This window comes from Doryrhamphus excisus, linkage group LG19 (genome assembly GCF_037039965.1).
Source record: "Doryrhamphus excisus strain RoL-2023G ecotype Guam linkage group LG19, RoL_Dexc_Guam_v1.1, whole genome shotgun sequence".
NCBI classification, from domain to species: domain Eukaryota; kingdom Metazoa; phylum Chordata; class Actinopteri; order Syngnathiformes; family Syngnathidae; genus Doryrhamphus; species Doryrhamphus excisus.
The window spans coordinates 5495510-5519656 of NC_136375.1; the positions used below are offsets into that span (position 1 = coordinate 5495510).

The window sequence follows — 24147 nt, forward strand, 5'->3', positions numbered from 1 at the left end:
CCTGACACAGCTTTCAAAGTAAGATGTCCATATGAAGTCATGTACCGTATTGGAACGGTGACGTCCTTCAGTACCTTTTATTTTTGCCGTGTGCTGAGAACATTTGGGTGTGACATCAAAATATTAATATGAGAGAAGCATTTTAGTTTTTATTTCCAGGTTTTTGCATGGAGATCGGATGCACAGTTTACCCTGGGCTCACACTGAATCTGGTGCGACCCCCATTCTGCAAACCTGTTGTTGGCTCACATCAGCTCTATGCTCTATGCGAAGATACAATGGGAAGAAATCTGGGCTCTGACTTTTTATTTTCCGGAGCAATGTACCATCTATCGGATTCAATCTGTGCTGGCTCAAGACCGAAGCTGCACCGTAGTCAGCGTGAGCCCGGCTTTAGAAGCTGACAGATGTGTATCATTGCCCGGGTGTGTCCTGTTCCGATAAATAGGTCAGTTTCAGATCGGCTAGGATAGGTTTTGCCTGTTTTGATGTTTAAGGTGGGGCATGAAAATCAGAGTTGTTCTTGGGTGGAAAACAAGAAATCGAGAATTTGAGAGATGTTGGAAAATCAGAAGCATGGCACAAACATTTGTCATTGTCACGGCAACCATTTGGAATGTCCTGAAGAAGAAGGAAACCGCTGGTGTCCTAAATGAGACAGGTATGCCAAGAAGATCACGTCAGCAGTTGATGACAGAAACATTGTGAGAGCTGTAAGGAAACTGAAACAACTTCTGTTGTGGTGACATCAACAATAACCTGCAGAGGACAGCAGTGATGGTGTCAGTAGCCACGTATACTACATGGACCCAAATATTCCAATTGCATTTGGTTTATTTGCTCAAACGGAAAGAATGTAACCTTCGTATACACCTCATTCCGAAAGAAAAGTGCCTATCCGAATGAACATATAATCGGATTCCCAGGGGTGGAATATTCCTTTCCCCAATCCGATTGAGGTATCTTGTACCCGCTCAAACGGAAAGTTGTCAGGGTGCGTTCTTCTTTGTCGTGTTTTTCTTCTTCTGTTGTTTATTGGCGTTTGGCAAGCAGCTTTCATGTGCATAACCACCATATGTGGAACAGAATCTAAACGCTTCTATATTTTATTCATAAAAAGAAAATATGTATCTATATAAAACAGGGGTCTCAAACACACGGCCCGTGGGCCAAATGTGGCCCGCATGACACTACTTTGAGGCCCCCGCCTTGATATGAAAGTTTAATGTTAGTGCGGCCCGCGCAAGTTTGATTTGGATGCTGTATGGTATCATGTACCCAGAAAAAATTATTACGTTTGATTAATGTTCAAGTTAAAGGTTAAATAACTGTTAATAGTTATCCTCCCTATCCGTGTGGAAGTGGTAAGTTTTTGGCTATTTAAGTTTAAAGGAAACAACTTGAAGGCTACCGTTTAGGTCGCTGGCTCTCTAGTTTGCGAGTTAGCATGTGTCTCAAGACCCTGCAGTTGTGCAATATGTTGTAAATAAAAAGAGTATAAATGTGACTATAGTCGTGTTTTGTCATGTCTACAGGGCTTTGTTAATGGCTAAATAATTGTTAAATGCTTTGTTAATTTTAGTCTGAAAAAAATAATTTGTCTACCCACCAACTATATGTGGTTTCTTAAAAAGTAAGATATTTGAGAACAGTGGAATGTTTTATCAGAGCTTTTCTTGTAGAAAATAGGAACCAAAGCGAAGTTTTTAAATTTTTTTGTTTTTAATAAATGCGTTTTTTTGGGGGGGGGGACCTGATGCGGCCCAGTCTCACCCAGGCCCGAGCTCCTGTGGCCCCCAAGTAAATTGAGTTTGAGACCCCTGATATAAAACATGTCCTGAGTTTAATTATAAAATATTAGCAACATTGTATGTTGCGTTCTTTCAGCGCATGCTCAGATATGACGTAACACGCAGCTCCAGACGTTCTTCGCTTTTAAAAATGGTGGCGAGAAATCGGCACTGGACTGCTGCGGAAAATTTTTGATCCAAACTAAATTTCAAGACTGGGCGAACGAAAAACTGGCAATACGGAGTTATTCCAATAAGTCAAAGAAAAATGGTATCATATGATGTTGATGTTCACGCTTTACTGGGCATGCCCCATTGACTATTCTGTTTGATTATAGCGGCGCATGTAAACAAGAGATTGGAATATTCCTTTCCATGTATACCATTGTTTTCGAAAAAGGTCTTTTAGAAAGAGAAAAACTCCTCATGTAAACGTGTCTACTCTTCATAAAAGGCTTCATGAACAAAAAGTACAATGGCTACACCAGAAGATGAAAACCACTCATTAGCAAAAAGAATGGGAAGGCCAAAAATGGGAATTTGCCTAAAGGTTCAAACTTTACCATTCCATAAAAGTTTTGTCTCAGGTGTTTTCTTTCTGAGTTCATGCATATCATGCACTGTCCTGGCTAAAGAATCATATTTCCAACACAGTGACATAAAAGTCGCTTGGGAATAAGAGGGGCAGGTTGTTCAAAATGTAAACAGAGTTTGTCTCGGACACCACCGTGAGAAGGTTTTGGAGACCCGGATATTGTGGGCGATCATTCCTTAGTAGCCCCTCTCGCTTCCTTTTCAGTTACTCGCAGTCGGATTAAAGCCGCTGCCCTTTTGCAGGATGGGAATGGTCACAGGGGGATACCCCTTAACCCCCCGGGGATCTGAGAGGTAGAAGCCCGGGGGAGGTCAGGCTGCTTGGCCTGGGAAAAAGGGGGCTGGACGAGAGGGTGGGGTGCTGGAAAGATGGCTGGCTGATTGTGATAAAGAGAAAAGACAGGAAGGAGTTGAGATAAAAAATTATAATTGATGTGATTTGTAAACATGTAAAGGCAGTCCACAATAAACGACAGTTAGACGCTGTCACAGTTTAGTTTAGTTGAAAGGAACTCATTAGCGCTAACTCATTAGCTAGTAGGGTTTGTTTGGTCAATGGGAATGTGATCTACCCAAACATGGTTGCACCAAACAAATGAACCAAAACCGCTTTACATCATATTTTACAAGCTTTTAGCAAAAATCTATCTAGAGCGGGATTACCTAGTACAGGGATTTTCAACTGACATTTTATATACCGCATTTTCCGGACTATAAGTCACACTTTTTTTCATAGGTTGGCTGTTCCTGCGACTTATACTCCAGAGCGACTTATAAATGAAAAAACTGTTTATGTTACATAAACACTGGACACCTTTTCTGTTCATGTTTATTTTTCGTGTAGCATAATAACCATGTTGTTAGCATATCTTCCACCTATTAGCATGTTCTCTATTCTTTTATTGTTAGAACTAGCCTTCCAAGAGGACGTAATGTCGGTTTTGGTCAAGTAGTTTCTAAAATAAATTACCCGCAAAAAATGCGACTTATACTCCAGTGCGACTTATGTATGTTTTTTTCTACCTAATTATGCATTTTTGGTCTTGTGCGACTTATACTTCGGAGCGACTTATAGTCCAGAAAATACGATATATCACAAATATATATATTTTAAATTTCATTTGCTTGGTTTGACTTAAAAGTACAGCTGTCAAAAAATAGCGCATTAACGATGGTGACTGATTTCATTACCTGAAATGTTTTTGTCATTGTCGTTAATGCATGTCGTTAAACCACTTCCGGTGCCTCAACGGTCTTCTATTTCCTCATTCCGTTCCTCACAGTGGAAAGATTTTGTGTGGCCTTCCTGTCGTCATCAGTTTGAAACCGACATCACTTTGTCCTTTAGCTAATTTTTACAACAGCGCTTAGTTAGTATTTTTTAAATGTATGGGTGAGCATTGCCCATGTCATCAAGACACATAGAAGGTCGGGATTCGGACGGGAATCAGAGAGGAGTATGTATGTAGGAGTACTTAAATTTCTTCAAGGTTGGCAGGTGTGGTCATTGCTTTATGCATCTGTTATTTACAGTGCAGCCGTTGGTCACAGGACAAAAATACTAGTGTGTACTGAAAGTGGATGCTTATCGATAGATTATTCATAGGACTGTTATGTTATAATAGCGAAAGATATACATGCAGTGGTAAATTAGAGAATTAGCTTTTGCATCCTTTCCCATTTCCTCCCTGTATGTTTCTCATAGGAACTTAATTCCGGTATTTTATCTTGCGTCATTAAAAGTATTTGTGTTTGCATGCGAGTATTTCTGTGTACCCTCTCTGGGGAGCGGTAGCATTGCCTATGGACCAAACACAAATAAACACCGACATAACATCCATCCATTTGTCTTGCACTGCCAACCCTTCCCCTTTCTGAACTGAAAGTCACCCTTGGTGTGGTTGCGGGTGCGATACTGTAGCAGTAATGCATCCTTTTGGGGGGGGTGTTTGTGGCCGAGGGTGTCAACTTGCTAGCGTTAGAAACGTGCGGCTGAGAGGCTGAAAGGGTTGCACGTCCCACCATCCCCATCAGCGTGTCCCCCCCTTTGAACGCGGTGGGAGCAGCGCCCTGAGTACCTGTCTGTCCGCATGATCCCATGGACGTCTTGCACACATCCTTAGACCCTTTCTTTCTTTCCCTCCATTTTCCTTGCTGTCTATTTTGGTCAACTCGGTGGCCTGTTCCCACAGTGCTGCTGTTCCCATGGTTATCGGCGCGGAGATAGCGAATGGGAGGGGGCGGTGGTGGTGGGCTTGACGGAGAGCGGTAGAGACAGCGTTGCTCTGTTGGAAGGGATCGGGGACTCTGTGGCAGTGGAGGAAGGGGGTGGCGGAGGATGGCTGTACGGTGGGGGTGAATGGAGGGGTATGAGGTTCACGATGTGTGAGTGAGTTTGATGTGGAGCTCCCATGAACATCACAGGTGGCCCACGGGGGGATTCCAGATCCCCGATACAAGATTTAATTGAATTACCAGTTGGTGCTGTGCTTTTTTGTCCCCCTTTGCTGGTGTATTAGATATGGATGATGCAGTCTCGCTTATAATGAGATTATATCATGTAAGGTCAACATTAATCTTAGCCTTTGTTCCCATTGATAGACGCTCAGTTTTTTGGCCTCATTTACACATCACTAGCTTACAGCAGTATTTATACCTTGTATTTATTGTCATGGGCACAGAGGACACTGCCCCACGACTCTCCAAATACAGTACATGACCAACACTCTATTTTTGGATCTATATTCAAATTATATATACAAATTACCCCACTGAGGGACGAATAAAGGCATATCTTAATATTACGGTTCAATCACGTTTCAGTCGTCCCATATGTCTAAGCTGCTTGACTGTTGTTTGATCACCAGTATGTTAAAATTAGATCATAACACCTCCTATATTGTTTGCTACTGCATTCACACTTGTGGTCAAGCTTTTACAGGATAGAAAATGCACATATTCCATAACAAATAAGTTATTTTTATGACAAGCGACTTATACTCCAGTGTGACTTATGTTTTTTTCTACCTAATTATGCATTTTTGGCATTGTGCAACATATACTCCAGTGCGACTTGTGTGTTTTTTTTACTACCCAATTATGATTTTTTGGCATTTTGCGACTTATACTGCAGAGCGGCTTATAAATGAACAAACTGATTATGTTACATAATTTATTTATTTTTTGTGTAGCTGAATAACAATTGTGTTAGCATATCTTACACCTATTCAGCCTGTTCTCTATTCTTTTATTGTTAGAATTTGTCTTCCAAGAGGACGTATGTCTATGATGTCTGGACGGATGTCTGTTTGGGTCAAGTAGCCGCAAAAAATGCGACTTATACTCCAGTGCGACTTATGTATGTTTTTTTTCTGTCTAATTATGCATTTTTGGCACTGTGCGACTTATAGTCCAGAAAATATGGTACTTTTTAATTAGCACTTGGCAGACAACTGACAGCACACAGAAATGACAAATGTTTTTCTTTTTGATTCGTTTCCAAAGGTCCAAAACCAAAACAAGGCTTTTTTTCCCAAGGAAGTCACGCAAATCCAGATAATACGCTCCAGACAAAAATATTAACAAAAAATATGTTTTAGAGTATAATGTACATACAGGGAGCAATGCAATATAATTCTAAATGACATGAATGACATGGATAAATTAGCATTTTACATAATATTTTACCTTTGACGAGTCTTGCTGGTGACATTGACAAAGAGCAGAGGAGGAGTGGACAGATCATCTCGCCTTCTTTATCATATTGCTGGCACTCGGAAATTTCTTTGGCCCCGTGGAGGGTTATTTTGGCAGCCACGTTCAATGAAAAATGCACAGACAAAAAAGCACAGACAACAAAGCGGCATACGGAGCTTTGATTTTACAAGAAAATGGTGAAAAGTGATGCACGCCTTTTGGTTTGCAGGTCTGGACCCCAAATGTAAGGCAACATATTTTGTTGTCTTATCGTCCAAAATGACTCGCAGAAGTCATTCCACTTCATCAGAAGTCTAGATGAGCCTCGGAAAGCGAAGACGACAGACTTATTCACATATGCTTTTTCTTCTTCTATAGTTTGGTGTGTCATGTGGTTTGTCTGCTTGTCTGTTTACATCCTTTTCACCCAGTGGTCCATTCCCATCTGGATGCAACTATTGGCTAATCCGCCACAGTATTTAAACCCCGGGGGGTGCAGACCAACTTTTCTGTTTCAAGTGCTGCCCCAAAGTGAGGAGCGAAGAGAAGTCACCCAGGTATTAGATAGGGAATCTTGTGTGCCATTTGTTTCAAATGTTTTTTTTTTAATAAAACTAAATGATACGGTCCACCTTGGGGTTCCGTGGTGTGGTGATGTGACTAAGATGCCACAGGAAGCTGAGAGGAAGGCCTGGCTGCCTGGGGCTGCTTTCGGGGCAAGGACAAGTGAAAGGATGGGAGCGAGCTCGCATGGGGAGGGCAGCGGGTGTAAGCGGGGGGTGGTGGGGCTCAGAAAAGCGGGTTGGATTCAGTTCCCACACTTCTAATTACTGTGTCACTGGAGACTGAAAGGGGACTGCCCCCGGCCCTGGGGAATTCGCTGGGGCCAGCCGCCGAGTGGGAGAAGCGTCAGAAGGGAAGGAAGGAAGGAAGGGTAGAATTAAAGAGTGTGTGTGACACAACAACTCTCTCCATCATCCCCGGCGATGGCCGCATTCACACTACCGCCTCATTGCGAGCCCCCTTCCCCTGATTTTACCCAACCTCTCACCTCCGACCCACTTCCCCTACGGTCTTTGTTCATTACGGTGCACTGCCACCCTTTTTTTTTTACCCCCATACATACATACATACTCCTCTCTGCTTCCCCTCTGAATCCCGACCTCCTACGTGTCTTGTTGACATGGGCAAGGCCCCCCCCCCCAGACGCTTTGATGCGGCTTTGAACTCACACCCACTGATGTCTTACCCCGCATCATTATTGCCACTTAACCCCGAGCCCTTAACCTCTTTTATTTCCCTTTATCTCACCCCTTCCTTAGCATGCTGCACTTTGGCTTGAAACCTGATCACATATTTTATGGCACAGAGACAAACGGCTTTTTTTTGGGGGGGGGGGGTGGGGGGTCTTATCAGTTGCTGCTGTTTGTTTCAGCCTAAACTTCAGGTATAAGGTCGTCAAGTACCCTTCCAAGTACAGTATGTAAAGCATGTGAGAAGAAGAAAAGGACCCCCATGATGCAATGCATATGGCGGCGCTGTTATTGAACCTCAAGTTTGATGCCGTAAGTAGGACCGGATTGAAATTTCTCGCACAACTCAATGTGCCCGATAAAACATTTATTGTAACTTTCAGCTGTTTACCCGAATCACAGACGATTGGTTGACGGCTTTGCTGGGTACGGGGGCGGGACTTAGCAACTTATTGACATAGACTCCTTATTAAAATATTCACACCAGTTGTTAAATTGCACGAATGTTGGATCCTAAGGAGGTTCTAAGTAGACCTTTAAACCACCGTTTTATAAACTTCCGCCATGAGGGATGCGCCCTGTAACATCTCCACATAGTCGGAGTCCCACATGTCCTTTGACACCCCTGCACCGCTCCACTGCTCCATTGTTCTATTGAAGCAAAAAGCACCCCTCATAGTGATGGCCCCGCCTCCACTGCGTCGTGTGGAAAACATCTTAGATGGGATCTCCTTGACTTTCTTACACCTTTCAGTGTCCCATGTTTGGTGCTCTCCTGCTTATTCCAAACCACCAATTTTGTGGAATTGAACGGGACATGGCCTTTGAAGACCTGTTTTTCTTTTTAAATGCCTTCCCACCCACAACCTTCATTTGGCCCGAGGATGGCCAAATGGACAGAAGAGAATGTGTAAAGATCTACAAGTCCTTTGAGTTCTTCCGTCCAGACAATGAAGAAGGCTTAAAGATCAGAAGGCTTATGGACAGAATTTGGATCAGGAGTGTACTGGGACAATGTCAAGCCCATTTAAAGGTCTCCAGTCTTGTTTTTTGTTCAATCGGATCTCCATGTGGTTGCCAGTGTTGTCAGTATTTACAGTCTTGGATGAAACGCTCTGCATTCCAATAACATTCCCTGCATTCCTCTGCGTCAGGAACATACGTTGATGAAAAAGGTCAAAGTGAGGCACACTACAGGGTCTGAATCTGAAGACACCCCTGTGTGTGTGTGTTTGTGTGTGTGTGTGTGTGTGTGTGTGCGCGCACGCAAAAGTAGCTACAGGTTGACAGTTTGGAGTGTGTGGGTGTTGCAACCGTTTCAGAGCTGTTGGCACACGTCAGAAGAAAGCGGTGGATGTCGTAATATCTGCTCCACTTGGCACGTACTCTCCATGATACGAATTTGCGGGAATTTGTGGAATGAGGCTGTCTGCAAAAGAGTAACGGTTGCATGTGCGCTAGCTGTTGCATGCACACAAAACAAACACTTGCATGTTCACCAAAACAGGCATCCGAGTTTCGTTTTTTTAAGGCCCCCCATCCACACAGAGACAGTTTTTTTCTTTAGTTGATCAGTCCATACGGAATATAACACTAGCATATGTACGTATGTGTTGCGGATATTCTATTTTCTAATAAAGCGAGGGCATTTATTTTCACGGAGCAAAGCTATCAATCATAATGTCATGAGGAAGGACTACAGTTATGGCATACACTGTAAAACCTGTTTACGTTCTTTTAAATATATATATATATTACATTATTAGAGTCGTATAGATATGAGCTAGCACCCCATAGTCATCTTTACAATTATAATACCCAATTTATTGGACATACAGTAATAGGAGAAAATAATGTAAGGCAGTTCCACTTGTAGGGGACCAGAATGGGTGGCAGACAGGAAGTAATATCAGGACTTCGGAGTTGACTTTTAGCTTGTTGGCCTAGTGAGATAAGTATTACAAGGCACAGTAGCTTAGTGCTAGCTTAGCTTTGCATGTTGGCCTCACAGTCAAGAGATCTGGGTGATCTGGGTTGATATCTCCATTTGGGCATCTCCGTGTATAGTTAGCTTTTTTTCCCGTGTGTGGGTGGGTTTTTTCCACAGACTCTGATTTCTTCCCACATTCCAAAATTATGCATATAATGTTGTCCATAGGTATGAATGTGGGTGGGAATGGTTGTTTGTTTATATGTGCCCTGTGATTGGCTGGCCACCAGTCTAGGGTGTACCCCGCCTTTCAACCTGAAGTCAGCTGGGATAGGCTCCAGCATACCCCCATGACCCTAATAAGGATAAGCATTTAATTATTTTGGATTGTTTTCTGTATAGACAACTATACTTTTTTCATATTTTTGCTGTCAGGAACATAGTAATAAGATTTATTCCTATGAAAACTTGCCCCGGTTTTCATGTAAACAGTCATGAAAACTGAGGTGGAAAAGTTGAAATGGTGAAAAAGAAAAACTGTTTCTGTATGAACGGGGGCCTAAACTGCCCCTCACCCAATCAGCAACTCTTTGTTGTTTATAGTCGATGCCGATGAGTTTACACCACTCGCAACATCACCAGAAGTGTTGCATGTCATCACTGTGCTTGTTTTTCATTTTTACCCATAGTGTCAGAAGCAGCCCATCAATGGAGGACCAGGCGGTTGTCTAATCCAGCTTTTTATGGTTTTTTTTTTTATCCCTCCTTAAAAACACATTGCTGAGCGAGCGGCATTGTCCAATGGACCTTTTCAGCACACGTTTTTTTTCCCGTCTTAGGACTGGCTTCAACTATCTGGTTGGCGTCTGAAGGGGGAAGAAAGAGAGCGCTCAGAGAAGCGGAGAAAGGAGGGGGTTAGAGGTGAGAGACAACCAAGAGAGAAGTGGCGAGGGAGATTGAAGGGGAACCCTGGAAGGGGGTAGATGAAGCTTGAAGAGAGGCACAGCGAGCGAACGAGCGAGCGAGGGAGGACAGCATCGGTTCAGTTGGAGAGAGGGAGCAAGAGAGGTTGGGGTTGAAGGTTGAGTGGAGAGAAAACAGAATGAAGTGACGGTGCCAAGGCGAGGGAGAGCATTAGCGCGATTGGTGCGCCTACGGTGGACCGTTAGCTTCTTCATTAACCCTTGAGCTCCAATAAATGGGGATTAGGGACCAAGATGAGGAAAACAAGTTAGCAAGAGAAACTACAAAATGACTGTTGTGCACAAAAGGCCAGCGGTAACGCCTCTACTCCTGGAATGCTGCTCACTAAAAGGGTGAAAATGGGGCAAATCAGCTGCCCCTAGTGAAAACTGAACATTCACCATCCATATGTGAAACATCAACACACGTCTTTCCCTTTTTTGTGTGTTCTAAAAAAAGAAACACTAGCCACGTATACATGGACCCAAATATTCCAATTGCATTTGGTTTATTTGCTCAAACGGAAAGAATGTAACCTTTGTATACACCTCATTCCGAAAGAAAAGTGCCAATCCGAATGAACATACAACCGGATTCACAGGGGTGGAATATTCCTTTCCCCAATTCCCCAATACCTATGGACAATTTGGAGTCGCTAATTAACCTAGCATGTTTTTGGAATGTGGGAGGAAACCGGAGTACCCGGAAAAAACCCACGCATGCACGGGGAGAACATGCAAACTGCCCCGAAAAAAAAATGCCAGAGTGGGGAATCGAACCCAGGTCTCCTGTTTTATAGTTTACATTCCTCAAAGTGTCAGTCAGTTTTTATACTTATAGTAGTTCTTTTCATAATTATTATTTGTTTTAATAGTTGTATTATTTATTCATTCATTCATTCTCTACCTCTTATCCTCACAAGGGTTGTGGGGGTGCTGGAGGCTATCCCAGCTGTCTTGGGGCGAGAGGCGGGGTACACCCTGGACTGGTGGCCAGCCAATCACAGGGCACATATATACAAAACAACCATTCACACTCACATTCATAGCTATGGACAATTTGGAGTCGCTAATTAACCTAGCATGTTTTTGGAATGTGGGAGGGAACCGGAGTACCTGGAGAAAACCCACGCATGCACGGGGAGAACATGCAAACTGCCCTGAAAAAAAAATGCCAGAGGGGGGAATCAAACCCAGGTCTCCTAACTGTGTGGCCTGAATGCTAACCACTCAACCACCATGCAGCCAAGAATGAAATAAATGAAAGTTTTTATACTTATAGTAGTTCTTTTCATAATTATTATTTGTTTTAATAGTTTTATTATTTAGTTATTAATTTTTAATTTAATTATTTTATTTATTTATTTAATACTAATTTTTACCTTTTTTTTTTAATTTGAGTTTGTGCCGGGTGGATGTTCATTTTCATGTCTTCCACATGTTTTTGTCTTCCAAGCGTTGGTGCACCAAAGAAAAGGAAAGCCGTCACCATGGAAGTGAAAATAAACTCTCCACTGTCGTGACTGTCATTAAGTATAGAGGTGATTGAACGCCAGGCGGATCACGGATGGACACGGCATGCAGGATTTAGCTGCTCATGCTTTTTGTACCACAGCTAGACAATGTTCACCTCTGGGAAAATGGGAAAAGGTCGTTACATGTTTGTTTTTCCATCTGCGGCGTGACTCTGCAGCGTATATGCGTGCGTCTGAGTCACGAGGAAGGAGTGTGTGATGTCAAGCCCAGACAAGCTCCGCTGTGGTCCAAGTTCAGGTTGCTGTCAGGTGGTAGTGGTTAGTTAACGGGGCTGCTAATTACGTCAGACGCTGGCCAGATCCCCTCAGGATGCGGTGGGAAAGGTGGGAAAGGTGGCCGCGCCGCTTGCCTCGGCTTCCTGCTGGAGCGCAATACCGACTGTGCTGGATTTTCATGTGAAAGTCTTAACATTTCAGCTCATTGGATATATTAGAAAGGCATGGCCGTAGATGACCGCCACATGGACCACAAACAACCAAAATATCTCGGCAAGATGGATGACTTTGGTTTTTGCTCGGTGGGACGCAGTAATATGGATACATTTCTGTTTACGGCTTTGTAGTCGTGTTTGGTTCCACTTTCAGTCTGGTGTTGATTATAGCCACTTTTGAACCGCACAAACCGTTTTTTTTTGGGGGGGGGTAGTTCAAACGACTTTTTGAGAGATCCCAACATCTTCTATCATCTTCTTGGCTACCTTTGCACTGCACTTTTTTTTTTTCCTTTTTCATATGTGACTTTTTCTTGGCGGTGCGAGCAGTCCAAACCGCACGGAATCTGATCTTTTTCCCGCATCGGATGTGGGTCGCTTCAACATGTGGTCCTTAAGTTGATCTTAAATGCCTGAAAAGACAAATGGGACTTGTTAAGAGATGTGACCTGACTTTAAAAAAAGGGGGAGTGGGGGCAACGGACATAGTTGTTGAAATAACTCAAATGTCTCGCTTTTATGCTGGCTTATTGAGTGGTTGTGTTCATGCTGGGTGAACTGAACTGCACTTTCATGTTGGTTTAGTCCGGGACCAAACCAAATACAGTGGAAAAAGTCACACAAAACCCACAACATAATTGGCGAAATCTCAGCAAATCTCATAAATCCTCAGCATTTGTTTTGAGAATGTGACTCAAGGATTACCTCGGCGAGCGTGTTTTGCTTTTGCTTTAGTTTTTTTTGAAGGTATGCTGTAAGGTTTTGAAGCTTCCATAGTATAGAACAGCGCTAGTCAATTGGAGGCCCTCCATGTCCTTTCCATGGCTGTGTTGGAAAGCGCATACTAACTACTACATACTTCCATGCCCATACTACTAATGCATCAGACAGTATGCAAAGCGTTTACACTACAGCGTACTACATGATAACCCACAATGCTTTGCGCTCCTACCCGAGCCGAAATCAACAGGCTGAAGCTGATTTCGCTTTAGCTCTAAACTCTTCAAATAAATAAATCACTTTGTTGATTTTTTTTTTTTTAATCAGGCGAGAAAGTGGCCGTTTAGATCCCGATTGTGCAACTGTTTGTCCAAATACCAATTTTGTTCAGAGCGAATTCTGCAAAATTTAAGCTAGCCGAAGTGAGCAACGCACTTTCGGTTATTCGGTCACAAAATAAAACACCCCTTACTTTTCATTCATTCATTCATTTTCTACCGCTTATCCTCACGAGGGTCGCGGGGGGTGCTATCCCAGCCTATCCCAGCTGTCTTCAGATGAGAGGCAGGGTACACCCTGGACTGGTGGCCAGCCAATCACAGGGCACATATAGACAAACAACCATTCACACTCACATTCATACCTATGGACAATTTGGAGTGGCCAATTAACCTAGCATGTTTTTGGAATGTGGGAGGAAACCGGAGTACCCGGAGAAAACCCATGCATGCACGGGGAGAACATGCAAACATGAAACATTTTATGATTGAGGGAGAAAAAAATTCAAAGCCACATGGCCCTGTGTGAAAAAGTGATTGCCTCCTAAAGCTAATTGGCTAAGTGCTTAAGCCACCCTTAGCAGCAACAACTGCAATCAAGTGTTTGTGATAACTTGCAATGGGTCTCTTACAGCGCTGCGGAGGAATTTTGGCCCACTCATCTTTGGGAAGGTTCACCACTGTTCCATGTTTCAGCCATTTGTGGATAATGGCTCTCAGTGGCTCTCACTGTGGTTGGCTGGAGTCCCAAAGCTTTAGAAATGGCTTCATAACCTTTTTCACACTGATACATCGCAATTAATCTCAGTTAAGTTCTAACAGGACGACAATCACTTATTCATACTCCCCTCCATGCTTCTTAGAACACCTCCTATTGTGCTCCGCGTGTGCTGATTAATTCATGCCCTTAATGACAGATGATAAAAATAATGTCTGCTTTTTCTTGTTTGGAAATACTGTATAAATCTTTGCACCAGGAGCATTCAAAGTTTTTTCCAGGGAGGGCCACATTTGATATTTAGTGCAGCAACACACGTAGATGCGCTAAGATGTTGTATGTTCAGTATTCCAAGAAAAAAAGGCATCTCAGCCCATTATATTATAATAATATTATCATCAACTTTGCTCTTTTTCGTCATTTTTCTCTCCTCTTGAATAATCTTTGTAAATCTTCTTTTTGTAATAATTTAACTTTATTCCCATAATCTTAACTTAATTCTCATAACGGGTGTCAAACTCAATTGCACAGGGGTCAATGTAATTTTTTGTGACTTTTTTGTCAGGTTGCAAATTTCTTTCTTTCATATTTTAATATTTAAGGGCAGGTAAAATGTACATTTTCATATTTTCATATTATGACTTTTTTTTGTCAGGTTGCAGATTTTTTATTGTAATATTTTGACTTCATTTTTTTAAATTAATTGCTGATTTTTCCTTTTTTGTGTTCTTGTTAAATGATAGTTTTAAAATGTGTCACAGGCACTTTGGACATCAGATGTAGCGAGATAATATACAGTATGCATGATTTTATGGGGGAGGGGGGCGTAAAATATATATTTCTGTAGGTAAAAAGGCTAAGTCCTTTCCATGAGAAGTGTGTACTGTATGTTTTTCCGTGGCCAGATATTCTTGGCATGTATAGGGTGTGTATATGTTGTCGACCGCAGCCGTCTCGGTTGCTGTTCTCTAACCTTGACTTGGACTCCAGGAGTGAAAAGACAACATTTTCAAAGGGAAACGACGGTGCGTGTCTGGCTCCCCTCTTGCGCGTCTTCTCTCCCAGTTCCCACGCTGCCCCTTACCTGACTTGCTCCATTTTGAATCAAATCTTTGCCCAGCCATTGGCCGCCCAGACCATGTGACCTACATCGGCCCCCAAAGAGCGCCGCCTTTTCAGATTGGTGTAGGATTTTCCCATGGGAGCTGCCGACAGAGTCAGCGCACTGTGTGTGAGCGCGTTACCGGTGGGGGGTGAGGGGGGGGGATATACCCCCCCTCACCCCCCACCCCACCTCCTCTCCAATATCCCCCTTTCTCTCCCCTTTTTTTCCACCACCTCCCATCCTTTGAAACACAGTATCACACTTTAGATAGCCTTTGTTGTCACAGCAAGGAGCATTCTTTCTCTGGCACGGCCACACGGAGTGTGAGAATGCCCCGGCTTCCCCGAAGAACACTCAAGCAACAAAAGAAACAGACAACATGTTGCAAAATGACTCACGTTTCTATTTTTAAAAGAAATTGGTTTGCTGTTTAAACGTTTGGTGTCTGTTTGATCTTGTCAGGTCTGTCATTTTAATGCTGGCTAATTGAAATGAGGTGAAATATGGCGGTAAAAAAAAACAAAAAACAAGTGTATAAAAATGGCTCTTTGTTTGCACCGAGCCTGGAGCCTGGAAACGCAAATACAGTGGCTCCCTCTAAACTTAACACTACGCATGTCAATAATTCCTTCCAAAAAGACCAACTCAAACAGATATCATTTCTCCCACATCAATTAATCTGTTTCATACAGCCAAAAATATGAACAAAAAAGCATTTTTTTAGAGAATAATGAGCAAGCAGAAAACAATGTGAAATAATTATGAATGAGGAAAGGATGGAATTTATTGCTGATGCAAACTTCCCATAAATTAGGGTTTCTTTTTTGTTTTGTTTTTATTGTCCCATGACACATTACTAAAAAAATTATTTAACAAGAAAACAGCAAAAATGTAAAACTCAGCGGTGAGTTAAATTAAAATAAAATCATAAATATTAAGAGAAAAAAGTTGTTACATTACAAGAAAAAAAATCATACTCTTATGAGAATAGCATCGCTATATTGTGAGGGGAAAAATATCATGAAGTTGAAATTAAGTTGTAATTTGTGGAAAAAAGTTGTCCTTTTAAACATTGCGGCAATGAAATCAGAATTACAAGAAGAACATGTACAAGATGAAAGCTGAAATAGTTTGCTGAAATCTACAAAAAACTAATGAAAAATGTAAGAAAAATTAAGTCCAACTTCCCTTGGCCCCGTGGCTGGTTATTTTGCAGTCACACTTTCTTTTTCTCTTTTTAATTGTCCCACGGCACATTATAAAAAAATGTATTTAACAAGAAAACAGCAAAAATGTAAAACTCGGCGTTGAGTTAAATTTAAATTAAATTCAAAATATTAAGAGAAAAAAGTTGTTACATTACAAGAAAAAAATCATACTTTTATGAGAATAGCATCGCTATATTGTGAGGGGAAAAATATCATGAAGTTGAAATTAAGTTGTAATTTGCGGAAAAAGTTCTCCTTTTAAACATTGAAATGAATGAAATCAGAATTACAAAAAGAACATGTACAAGATGGAAGCTGAAATAGTTTGAAAATCCAAAAAAAAAAAAGAAAAATGTAAGAAAAATTAAGTCCAACTTCCCTTGGCCCCATGGCTGGTTATTTAGCAGTCACACTCGATAAGGATATAGTACGGGGCAATATTGTGTCATGATTTTATGCAAATAGAGGTAAACTCTTGGCATAAAAAAGCCATGTTTGACTGTAGTAAAAAGCGTGAGGAGCCGTCGCCATGACGCTGTTCCATATTTTAGCATTAAGGGTCATTATTTTGTAGTCCTTGGCCACTACTGTATATCTGTGCTTTCAGCCCCATGCTCCATTGGTCAGATGAATTGGTGACAATTAGTCAGGTTCCGTGACAAACGGTTGCAAAGCTGCAGCCGACCCACCTGCATGAACGGGTATGAAAATAGCTGCTTTGCCTTCTATTTTTTTGCCTGTGCGGACACGTAAGTGGATTTGCATCCATCCAACAACAATGTACTGATCTCCATGCAGCTGGATGTGCAGTCACCTGTGTATTGCCGTGGCACCGCGTTGTATGCTTTTTATGAAAAGCACGACCATAAAGTCCAGCAGTGAAATATATTGCCTTGGAAAGTCTTCCCGTACTTCCCACAAGCCAAAACCAGCAAGAAAACCATCCGGTCTCATGCAGTAAGACGCCGCCATCTGTGTTTATTTAGACCCAAACCACCCACTTGGACATTTTGCATGTGCATTTCCATCCTTCACTTTGTGCAGCATACCTGCACTTGTTGTGTTTTCATGAATCACGCCATGATTTCCATGCGGGTTTGCGTGTGTGCCTGTCCGTGCACGGCTTAGCCGTGAGAGTTCAGAGCAGGTTCTGGCTTGCTCCACTCTGGGAAACTTTGAGCTGAGCAAATAGGCCCGCTCTGTTTTTCTGGCCGTTGCCTTCTTTGTATATGCACACAACTTTCTATGCACGCTTTTTTATTTTTTACGTGCACTGTGAGAGTTTTGTCTGTGCCAACGGAATGTTATTTATAATTTTTTTTTTTTTAGTGAATGCATGTTGCAGGGAAAATGCCGAACGGGAGGGATGAGCCTCATTCCCACAAATAAGACACCTCGGCCTCTTCCCACACCTCCGCTGTCTCGCCGCTCTCCCTACGTCTTAACCTCAGTCGCCGCAAAAGCAAACACAGCACAGAGGAGACACCTTGTGTGCTAACCCCACCCCCACCCTCACCCCCGATTGACAGCCAACGTAACATCTTAAGCGAGTGTGTCCCTCTTTCGTCATTGCTAATACTTTGACTTAAGTGAGGCAACTTGAATGGGTTTGATTTACAGCCCGGATCCCAAGTGGAATGCTGTTTGCTGGGTGGAGCTCAGGTGTGTTGACAAGGCTTTTAGCGCTCACATGCTGTCAGGATGGCTCACAGACGAGTGTGTGTGTGTGTGTATGTATGTGTATGTGTGTGTGTGTGTGTGTGTGAGAGAGAGAGAGATCACTAATGTCCCACTGTGGGGGTGGTTACAGGGGACTTCCACCGTAGAGGACAGGACGGCACGGACGTGTGAACGTTACTGAGGCGTAAACGTTCTCCTACGCACACACTGATCTTTGTGTAGCTACTTTCACACCGAAGCAACAACGTGGGAAAAAGAAAGTGTCTGCTACGTGTGCACGTAGGCCAGCGCTTCATTTATTTGTGCAAATGCACGTGTATGAAAACACCGGTCCTAAAGAATACCCCATTCAAAATCAATACCGATTCATAGGAAATGGCAATAATCTGTTCCAGAGTCAAACTGTGTCCATCATACCTGTCAGTCAAGTAGAAAAAGAAGCTAACCGATGTTAAATTTTAACATATGGAATTGAACGTGATTGAACTGGGTCCATTAGGCCTATTTTAGGGGGACTTCAGCCCCCCTAAAATGTTCTTAATCCCCTCTAAATAATTTGATATTTTTTATTGATTTTTAATTTTTTTTTATTGATTATAAAAAAAATCTCTGACAAATTTCATGTAATAGGGCAAAAGCAGGCTACTAAGCAAGCCAATAAGCAGGCTAATACTAGCCTACTACTACTACTAGTAATAGTAGTAATAATCAGAAGAAGAATAATGATGATCGTAATAATAATAGGCTCGTTAATAATATAATAATGATTATTATATCATAGATTGTGTGCACTTGTGTAAATTTAATGGCGGCCTAAAACAATTTAGTATCTCTACTAAATCTGTCCAAAAGTGGGAAAGTTATATCTCGGTTCTTGTTTATTATTTGTTTTTTTGGATTTTTGGAATTTCTACTATATTCATTCATATCCTGTGCATCTCCAAGGGGCTAAGCCCCCCCTGTCCTCAGAACCTAGTGACGCCCCTGACTGGGTCCATAAATGTATCATTTAAAGGTTAATATCAATGCAGTGTTTTAGGTGACATTTTAACATTCAGGGCTTCACGGCGGTCGAGTGGTTAGCGCGCAGACCTCACAGCTAGGAGACCCGGGATCAATTCCCTCCTCGGCCATCTCTGTGTGGAGTTTGCATGTTCTTCCCGTGCATGTGTGTGTATGTGCTATGGCAGGACAAATGAATTTCCACTTAATAAAGTTATCTTTCGGCTACACGGTGGACGAGTGGGTAGCACGCAGGCCACACAGCTAGGAGACCTGAGTTCAATTCCACCCTCGGCTATCTCTGCGTTGAGTTGTTCTCCTGTGCATGCGCTGGTTTTCTCCGGGTACTCCGGTTTCCTCCCACATTCCAAAAACATGCAAGGTTAATTGGCGACTCCAAATTGTCCATAGGTATGAATGTGAGTGTGAATGGTTGTTTGTCTATATGTGCCCTGTGAAAAGCAGTAGAAAATGAATGAATGAATGATGAAAAGTTTTGATAGATGCTTTCATTTAAAGCACTGGCCCTACATTATTTCTTTTTCAAGCTGATACCGATACTTTCTGCTTCTCAAGTCCAACATCGATAAGCTTGTTGTTTTGTACATTTGGATTAACTGTAGTTTGTGCAGACCCGGAGGTAAGACTGCCTGGGAACTAGGTCGGGTGGCATCGCTTGTACGACTAAATACTATGACATATCTACAATTAATAACACATATGAAATAGCGGCGAGCCACAAGTACACACCGTGGCTGCGAGTGGTTTGCTGGCCAACTGGGAGATGGTTTTTCTGGCCATGGGAGCGGGACCTGGCCCTTTCTTTGCGGACGGCTTTAAGCCAGATTCTTTGGCAGCCTAAGCGTCTTCTGTGGCTTTCGATGCGCCGTTGTGGCATTTCGGGAGGACGGTTGTGGTTTGGTCAAAGTGTTTTTCTCTCTATGACAGGGGTCTCAAACTCAATTTACTTGGGGGCCACTGGAGCTCGGGTCTGGGTGAGACTGGGCCGCATCAGGTTTTCCAAAAAAAAACAAAAAAAAACGCATTTATTAAAAACAAAAACATAAAAAAAAAGACAAGCTCTGATAAAACATTCCACTGTTCTCAATATCTTACTTTTTATTTTTCTACACAAAATAAGATGAAAAATAAATAAACAAATCAAGAATAAAGAAAATCAATCAATCAGTAATAAATAAATAAATATAATAATAATAAAACAGCAAATAAAAAAAACTTAAGAAACCACATATAGTTGGTGGATAGACAAATTATTTTTTTCATATTAAAATGAACAAAGCATTATTAGAGCCCTGTAGACATGACAAAACACGACTATAGTCACATTTATACTCTTTTTATTTACAACATATTGCGCAACTGCAGGGTCTTGAGACACATGCTAACTCGCAAACTAGAGAGCTAGCGACCTAAACGGTAGCCTTCAAGTTATTTCCTTTAAACTTAAATAGCCAAAAACTTACCACTTCCACACGGATAGGGAGGATAACTATTAACAGTTATTTAACCTTTAACATGAACATTAATCAAACGTAATAATTTTTTCTGGGTACATGATACCATACAGCCATACATCCATATCAAACTTGCGCGGGCCACACTAACATTAAACTTTCATATCAAGGCGGGGGCCTCAAACTAGTGTCCTGCGGGCCACATTTGGCCCGCGGGCCGCATGTTTGAGACCCCTGCTCTATGATGTCATAATTCGTCATATCGGCCCGATATGTATCATGTATTATTCCTTCTTCACATTCTAACACCCCATAGTGATGCTACCAAAAAACAACACAAAAGCCAAAGAAAAAGCAGCCTTTGTATTTTCCCACTTCCAACCAAATAGTCTTTTATGGATGGGCGTTGCTGTAAATGTTGTACTGATGGTTTTTTTTTACCTTTTGGCAGGCTTGCAACAGTGATCAATATGTGGCCCTGCCCAGACACGACATGATCAGGATGCTTAAACAGAAAGGTCAGCCAGCCACACATCAAACAAAGCTGGCATAGCACCGTGGTAAAAGGTGCTTTACGATATTATCGTTGGCTTTGTAGGATTTCTGCAAGACGACGACGCTTCCCCCGCGTTGGCGGAGGACGAGCCGCTCGATGACAGCCAGGATCTCCCCAGGTACGCCCCTCAGTGTCACTGGGCCTCCCTGTCCGACCTGGACCCTTTCACACTGAGCTTCCCTGGTGGGGCGCCCATACAGCTGCACACCGTGCCGCCCACGCTGGTACCCAGGGTGCCGCACTACTACGTGTGCACTCGGTGCGGCAAGGTGTTCTGGGAGGGTTCCCACTTTGAACGGGTGCTGTCCATGTTCCAGGAGGTATTGCACGTGACGGAATAAACGGTAACGGTTAGTAGTTATTATTAGTTATCACATGGTTCGATCGTTATGAAGTGTGCATTTTCCCACACTTATGGACAAAGCCATCACAACGTTAGCTAACTGTACTTTAATTGTAAACAAAACAGCAAAAGACCATCCAACTACAAGGTTCTTGTCAGTATCATTTTTTTAAATTGTCTTTTATTTGGCAAGCTGCGCAAAGGCAGCGATAAAGCAAACTGCAAAGTAAAATATATGTTAATAAAGTTATGCTTTTCCTATAAAGTTCAGAATGACCCGCTGCTGTGTTCTGAATCCAAAAAAAACAAAAAGCCGCACAGGTGTAACATGAAAGCAAAGCCTAAGCCAACAAATTCCTTCACATTTGGTTTCCTCTCCTCCCAAATCCTGCAATGGCTTTACCTTGAAGGTTTTAAGAGCTCCACATGGGTTTCTTCCACTTGTAAAGTCCAACCAGCCTTAACGCTTGGCAGATGTCCGCTGTATGATTGTATGATGTAAAAAGCCACAGTGGTTTCCCCAAGGCAGGTCGTCACTGATGTCAGCGTTGGGAATCAAAAACAAATTTTTCTGTGTCTGCCGACTTTCCATTGAATGCGTCTGAACTGTCACTTGACTCCACGTTACTAATTGCGTAATTTTCAACCGCAGAATTGCGGCTTTTGTCGGGGGTGGATGTAATGTTACACCATGTTAAACCAACAAGTTATCCGTCAGCACTTTGCAACCTGGGAGGGGGTACTCTGTCTGGGAAATTGAACATTGATCTTCACAAGAAATGGACAAAGGAGATCAAGTCCAGGTCTGACATGTTCTTAACACTACTGACAATAGTGGCTGGGATTGTAGGATCAGTACGCTATTCAAGAACTGCTCTTCTGATGCTTCTTATTGTGTCGCTTTCTGGGTCGTGGGAATACCTGATATCTGGGAGCTTACCTAATGAGTGGACTGACCCAAGACGGTACATTTGTCGAAAATTTGAAATTACTTGGAGTTCCACCCAAATAACTGTGGACTTCCTAAAAAACAAGAATATGGAACTTGCACCAATGATTTGAAACTTGGACCAAAACCTTGGCCTCATTTGGGATTGGATTTGGATTTTCCAGAATCATGCTTGTGCATGATTTTTGAGACTTGCACCAAAAGGACTTTAAACTTTTTTCAGAACAGGGGTACTTTACTACCTGGAGACTTCGAATTGGACCAAAAACTTTGAATTTGCTTTTGGGACAGTGACTTGCCAACTGAATTGTACCGAATTATGGGCCTTTTTTCAGAATTAACTGAGGACAGGCCAAACATTAAGTCCATAAGATGTGTGGACATTGGATTCCTGGTGCAGTTTTAACGTATCTGTGTTTTTATGTCTTTTTTTAAGCACTACTTGGACTTTTGAACTTGATACAAGAGACTTCAGATCTTCTAGACATGGGCCAATTTCTTGGCATTGATGAATTTGGGCTTTCTGGAGCCTAAAGACCAAACCACTAAATAATTCGGACTTGCTTTGGGGCAGTCATTTAGGACCTGAATTTAAAAAAATTACCTTGGGACATGCAGATATTTAGTCCGGAGGACCTTGGACTTGCTTGACACTCGGAACAAATGACTTCAGACTGTTGCAGGTGATTTTTTTGAGATCAAGGGCTTTCTGCAGTCTAAAGACCAAATCTGAGTACTTGATTCGGGACATGGTTTAGATCAGGGGTCTCAAACTCAATTTATTTGGGGGCCACTGGAGCTAGGGTCTGGGTGAGACTGGGCCGCATCAGCCCCCCCCCCCCCCCCCCCAAAAAAACACATTCATTAAAAACAGAAAATTATACAAACTTTTTCAGTGCTTTGGTTCCGATTTTCTACAATAAAAGCTCTGATAAAACATTCCACAGTTTTTAAATAACTTAATTTTTATTTTCCTGCACAAAATAAGATGAAAAATAAATAAACAAATCAAGAATAAAGAAAATCTATCAATCAGTAATAAATAAATAAATATAATAATAATAATTAAACGGCAAATAATAAAAACTTAAGAAACCACATATAGTTGGTGGGTAGACAAATTATTTTTTTCAGATTAAAATGAACAAAGCATTATTAGAGCCCTGTAGACATGACAAAACACGACTATAGTCACATTTATACTCTTTTTATTTACAACATATTGCGCAACTGCAGGGTCTTGAGACACATGCTAACTCGCAAACTAGAGAGCTAGCGACCTAAACGGTAGCCTCCAAGTTATTTCCTTTAAACTTAAATAGCCAAAAACTTACCACTTCCACACAGATAGGGAGGATAACTATTAACAGTTATTTAACCTTTAACATGAACATTAATCAAACGTAATAATTTTTTCTGGGTACATGATACCATACAGCATCCATATCAAACTTGCGCGGGCCGCACTAACATTAAACTTTCATATCAAGGCGGGGGCCTCAAACTAGTGTCCTGTGGGCCACATTTGGCCCGCGGGCCACGTGTTTGACACCCCTGGTTTAGATCAAGACTTGACCAGTTGACATGACGACATGCCAGAGACTTAGTCCAGCTTGACTTTCCTTGAGTCTTGATGCATGAATGATTTGTGGTCCATTTTATTCATGTATCAAATGTGTGTTTTTGTGTCTTTTTGAGACTTTTGATTTGTTTGACACTCAAAAAATTTTAGGCTATTTCTTAGGACGGTGGATTTGGGACTTTCTGAAGACCGAAGACCATTAATTAATTCATTCATTCATTTTCTACCGCTTTTTCCTCACAAGGGTCGCGGGGGTGCTGGAGCCTATCCCAGCTGTCTTCGGGCGAGAGGCCGGGTACACCCTGAATGGTCGCCAGCCAATCACAGGGCACATATAGAC

At 42.1% G+C, this 24147-nt stretch overlaps 1 protein-coding gene across 2 annotated transcripts in view; it reads left to right on the top strand.

The window, feature by feature from the left end:
- Positions 1-24147, top strand: part of LOC131106878 (notch-regulated ankyrin repeat-containing protein A) — a 66573-nt gene that overhangs the window by 32034 nt on the left and 10392 nt on the right. Inside the window, exons 20-21 of one of the 2 annotated variants that reach the window (XM_058056361.2) lie at positions 20829-20895; positions 20976-21541. In XM_058056361.2, coding sequence (XP_057912344.2) covers positions 20829-20895; positions 20976-21274 — 366 coding nt within the window. In that variant the 3' untranslated portion in view covers positions 21275-21541. Of the gene's footprint in view, positions 1-20828; positions 20896-20975; positions 21542-24147 lie in introns of those variants that run through there. The other variant, XM_078798988.1, reaches the window with a different exon arrangement.